This window comes from Rhinatrema bivittatum, chromosome 4, assembly GCF_901001135.1.
Source record: "Rhinatrema bivittatum chromosome 4, aRhiBiv1.1, whole genome shotgun sequence".
In the NCBI taxonomy this organism is placed as follows: Eukaryota; Metazoa; Chordata; class Amphibia; order Gymnophiona; family Rhinatrematidae; genus Rhinatrema; species Rhinatrema bivittatum.
This window is the reverse complement of record NC_042618.1, coordinates 14,670,052-14,675,702: the sequence shown is the minus strand read 5'-3', so window position 1 is coordinate 14,675,702 and position 5,651 is coordinate 14,670,052. Positions and strand designations below refer to the sequence as shown.

Genomic DNA, 5,651 nt, shown 5'->3' with positions numbered 1-5,651 from the left:
TGCAATTGTGTTTACTTGTGGCTTTCTGAGGGCCAAGCCTACACCTAACATGCACTACCACAGGCCTAATATCATACGGGTTCCAAAAGCCTTTTTTTCTTTTCCTTGTTTTGCAGGGTTTTCTAGTTAGCACCACAGCAATGCATGTGATATAATATAGATGTCGTTGTAAGTGATGGGGCAGATATGAAAAGTCATTTAGACAGATAACAGGTAAGCTATCTGACTAAATGGCTTAGCCGCATATTTAAAAGACTTGTCCGGCTAAAATTCTAGCCTGATAAGAATTTAGCCGGATAAGTTGGGAGCATTCCTGGGGAGGGAGTTAGGCATCCGGGGAGGAGTAGAGATAACTTAACTGGCTAACGCATATCCGGCTAACTCTTAACTTGTCCGGATATATCCAGTGGCGCGGCTACGCCACTGAGTATTCCAATTAAGTTAGCCAGATGTGTGTATCCGGCTAACTTAGGCCTGGATTCACCATTCTCGCACAGAATGGTGAATCCCGTGGTGGCGGGCCTGCGAAAGCCGGCAGCCATCGCACCACCGCGGTGTTATCGCTGCCGGCTTTCGCACCCAATAGCGCCACCGTGAAAGGTGGCGCTATTGGGCGCGCTACTGGCGGCGATAACGTGGCTTACCTTATCGCCGCCAGTGAAGACACTGCGGAGTCCGCCCCGCCGCCTCCCCGACTCCTCCTCTTCCAGGCCCCGCCGCCGCCCAGACTCCGCCCCCAACAAGCTATCGCACGCGAAAAGTCCCTTTTCGCGTGCGATAGGCTTAGAAAATGACCCCCTTAACTAGCTGCTCAGCGGTTGGATAGTTACCCCAATATTTTTAGCTCAGAATGGACCTTTTCATGTAAAATCTGAATAATCTTTCATTGTGTGTGGGGAGGGCGTGACTGGGAGGGAGTGACACTTGGTGGTTGGATTGGGGTCCCAATACTGCAGATTTCTGAAAGGAGCCCTGGGGCATGCCCCCCCCCCCACTCAGGACAGACACTGCAATGACTAGGATTAAAGAAAGTTGAGGGGGAAAAAAAAGATCCTCGGGAGTTTTGATTGAAGGCTCCTGGCACCAGGATCTCTCTACAGGTTCTGACTGAGCTGGAAGCCCAAAGGAGCCGGAAGAAACTGCTGGCTGAAAAGAAAACTCAAAGCCCCCTCTACCTAACGGTCTCCCAGCTGGTGGTGTCGCGTGGGTGCACTTTTTCACTTGGCCGTGGGTGCCGCATGGCCTGGCTATGACTCTGATCTACACATTTTATATTTTTTGGGGGGGAAAATTTATTTCCGTATTTTTGCTTAGTCTGCACGCGTGCGCCTTGATGATAAATTTCCCAGGGAAACTACGCCGTAATAAGCACCTGCCTACGTTTGCACCTGCGGTTTCTGTGAGTGGTCGATCTGGGGCAAAACAGTGCCCAGGTGGCCGTATCAGTCTTCACATGCTCTTTACTCTCCTGACCAATGACCCTCTCCCCCCTACAGCTGAAGTGAAAAGTACTCGGGACGTGAACATCCGCATGCACCTTTGGGAGCTCCGGGAGGGGGGGGGGGGGGGATTGGGACATCTTTCAGGCAGGGCAGTCTGCCTGGGCAAATATCCATTTCTTCTCCTTCCTACCATTGGAAGAGAATCAGCCCCCGCCCCCAGAGGCTACTGGATCGTAAATCCTTTGCGAGATACTTTCTGGGGAAATGCACTCCTTCAAATACAAACAGGCTCCAATCCTCAGGGGAAAACCAAAAGAGAAAAAAATTCAAAACTCCTTCAGAATAAGCTTTTACAATTTCACAATAAACTAACCATTAAAATGAGATATTTTTATGGTTTGCTTTTTTTCTTATTTACTTTTTCTTATTTGAAATTAATTTTTAATTTTAATATATATATATAAGGAGGAAAAAGACCTCAGTTATAGCTTGAAGTGCTATCTCTTGCTAAATAAACTGAATCACCAATCTTAAAAAAACTTCCTGTTATTTAAGGTGATGTAGTGCACTTATTTAAATTTATCTAAGAGATTTTATAGATAAATTTAAGTGCGTACATTGCATCATATTAACACATAGGAGGTTGGATTTTTAAAAAAATTTTTTAATTGCATTTACAATAAGACAACCAAAAGTTACATCTTATATGATGTCAAGGAATAGGCATTTACAGTTACTATTAAATATACATATTTCACAGGAAATAATATCCAGCAGAAAAAAAATAAGATTATAATCTATGCCAAACTGAGGAAAATGTGTGTGTGGTGGTGGCGGGGTGGGGGGGGGTTTAAAAAGAGCAATAAACACTGAAATACGTAAAAAGAAATAGGTGAGGAGACCCCCCCCCCCCCCCATTAGTCATTATTGCCTAACATTCAGAGCCTTATTAGGTGTGCGTATCTAGAAAAACCCGCAATTGTGAGGGCTCAAAAAAGAGATAGTTAGCATTCCCTAATCTGACACGACATTTACATGGGTACTGTAATAAAAAAAATAAGCCCCCCGTGAAAGAACCTCTTCACTCATTGATAGGAATTTTTTCCTCTGAAGTTGTGTTGACATTGTAACATCTGGAAAAATCCATAACTTCTGGCCATAAAACATGGATTCACGGTTACGGAAAAAAAAAATTGAAGAATAGTGTTTCGATCAGCAAGAAAGGCAAATGAGTCCAATAAAGTTCCTCTTTGAGAAACTACCATCTCATGCGACTGTTCCAAAAGTTGAGTTAAGTTCAATGAGGCTTCTTCAGGAGAGTCAGTCAATGCCAATCCATCAGACTTGAGAAGAAAATATGATTTAGTAATCACCGGCATAGCTGACTCAGGTATTTTCAGAACACAAGAAAGGTAGCATTTGAATAAGTCAAAAATAGGCAAAGATTTTATAACCGAAAAGTTTACAACACGCAAATTACAGCTCCTCAAGGTATTCTCAATGTTTTCCAATCTTTTTGATGTAATTAAGTCAGATTGAGCCATAGTTGATTGGGTTTGCTCCACTGCAGTAAACTGTGATTCCAGCTCTTCCAACTTAGACCCAAACTGAGAGATGGAATTCACATTAGCCAAAATCTTAGAGTTTATATCCATGAAAGTCTTTGTGAGGTTAGAAATAGAAGATTCTAAAGACATGATAGCTTTCCACAAGCCTTCCAGTGCTATTTCTGGGTGTTTAACTAAACCCAAATTAGGGAATATAGCAGTCAAATCTGCACCACCTCTGCTTCTTATTCCACCCTCAAGCTGAACTAGCGGGGTAGATGTTTTACTTACAGATGAGGAAATGGCCCCTTCCACAACTTTTCCAATGGGGCTCACTCCTCCTGTAGCACCCAGAGTAGATTCAGGCTCCTCGCTGCTCGTAAGCCAATCAGGGTTAGCCATTGTTTGCCCCACCTTCAGATCAGCTCAGTTCAACTCCTTCATGAACAGATGATCAAAAGATTCACATTTAGGAGGAGAAGGCGTTTTAGGCGCCCCCGGGAGTCAACGATATTTCCTTGATCAAAGGGGACAGCATTTGCTCAGTGTCGTTCCCAAAAGCCATTCTTGGGGTGGGAGAGAGAAAGCCCTCGATCCGCGGCTGTAAATTACCCAGTGACGGGGAGCTTATACTAGCACCCCAAAACTTGGCCTTGTGCTTTATATGCGGCATCAGAAACCCTGTAAGGTAAAAGGAATATCGCGGCAGAGGAGCTCTTCTCGGCATTCCTTATCGTTGGCTATCTTGGCTCTACCCCCCCCCATAGGAGGGTTTTTTTAAGACTTGTGATACGAGTTTATTTCTCAAGGTGTAGGTCTCACACCAAGTTGTAACTGAGGTCTTTTTCCTTCATATATATATATATATATATATATATATATATATTATATATATATATATTAGAGATGTGAATCGGAACTGATATCGGATCCGATTCTGGTTCCGATTCACATCTATAGAGATGTGAATCGGAACTGATATCGGATCCGATTCTGGTTCCGATTCACATCTCTAATATATATATATATTAATTAATTAAAAATAAGAAAAAGAAAATATGTAAAAAGCAGACATCATAAAAATATCTTACCTTAATGATTAGTTTAGTTTTAAATTATAAAAGTTTGTTCTGAAGGAGTTTTTTGTTACTTTTCTTCTAAATCAAATCTTTTTCAGAAGACTTGAAACCAGGCTAGAACGGATTCTAAACACAGGGCTGGAAGTGCCCCCACGTCCGTCAAAGCACAATTTGTATGTACTGTTGTCCTGTTGCTAAACCCCTTGCTGTCCAAGCATCACACCTGGGATATCTAAGTCACAAGTCACACGGGTGTGGCGTCATCACTGCTTACAGTTTGTTTAGGAATAGCTGACATCTCGTAGACCTCCTGCCGTGGCGTCATTTGCCGCTGCGCGCAGCAGCTCAGAATGCTGGTTCTGCCCGTCTCGCTGACGAAGCAGTACAGGATCGGGTCGGCAATACAGTTGAAGCTCGCCAGGGCCATGGTGATTTTGTAAGGTTGCGACATCCGCCGGGCAAACTCACAATGGTTCGGCTCTCCGACGCTGCGGACCAGCAGCATGATATGGTATGGCGTGAAGCAGAGGACAAACATAGCCAGGATCCCCATCAGCAGTCGATGGACTTTCCTTTTCTCCCGCTCCGCCATGGCTTGGCTGCGCCTTACTGCCATGTAGATTCTCTGGTAGCAGAACACCATTATTGCCAGGGGGAGCACATGCCAAGCGCAGGTTTGGGCGACGTTGAGCCAGGCTTTCCAGGCCTCTATCGGGAAGATGTCGTAGCACAGTAAATGGCGCGTCCCGTCCATTTGTGTTTCTTCAAACACTAAAATTATAACGTGGGACAATATTTCTGCGGCCCAGACTGCAACGCTGATTAGCGCGGCGCTTTTTCTTGTGCGCAGTCGATGAAAATGTAAAGGGTGCACGACGGCCAGGTATCTATCCAGGCAGATGCAGGTGAGGAATCCAGCACTGGTGTAAAAGTTCGTATACTTGAAGAATTCACCAATTGAGCAAAGCACTTTAGGAAGTTTCCAGTTGTTGTGCTCTAAGATGTAATGTATCCACAGTGGCAGCGTCAGGGTGTACAGGAGATCGGCCAAGGACAGGTTAAAGAGGTAGATTCCCAGCTCATTTCTCTTTCTCACCTGAAGGCAGGCCACGTAGAGGGAGGCACAGTTGGCAGGAATACTGATTACCATCACAAGGGCGTAAATAGCTGGATATACCTTGCTATCCTGATCATGAGGAACATCGCAACCATTAGAAAGATTATTCATATTCAGCCCGGTGACTGAGGAGGAAGATTAAGCCACTGGTTGACAGAAAGTTATAACAAGGGAAGTAGTAAGGGGAAAAATGTGCATAAGAGTTAAAAAAAAAAAATAAAAATAAGGATTTCCTACTAGCTCGGCCAGGGGACCTGCTTGTTTAGTCCGATGTTAGAGCCCTCGGTTTGGAGCCAGAAGGTTGGAAACTCAGCCGGGATGATTCCAAGGTGGAAATCAAAGCTGCAGCACCATGCAGCGTGGAACCCTCCTAGGGAGCTGCTGGATACATCTCCTGGACGTGCTGCAAAGCATCCCAGCCACTCCAGCCTGGAGCAGTTCAGTTCCAAGGCAAGGCTCTCAAAGA

General features: G+C 44.7%; 1 protein-coding gene across 1 annotated transcript; it reads right to left on the bottom strand.

Moving 5' to 3' along the window:
• Positions 1 to 4,183: 4,183 nt before the first annotated feature.
• Positions 4,184 to 5,423, bottom strand: GPR65 (G protein-coupled receptor 65). Its single transcript, XM_029597404.1, has one exon. It carries the CDS (start codon positions 5,294 to 5,296, stop codon positions 4,313 to 4,315), a length of 984 nt encoding a protein of 327 aa, XP_029453264.1. The 5' UTR covers positions 5,297 to 5,423; the 3' UTR covers positions 4,184 to 4,312.
• Between the last annotated feature and the right edge of the window lie 228 nt (positions 5,424 to 5,651).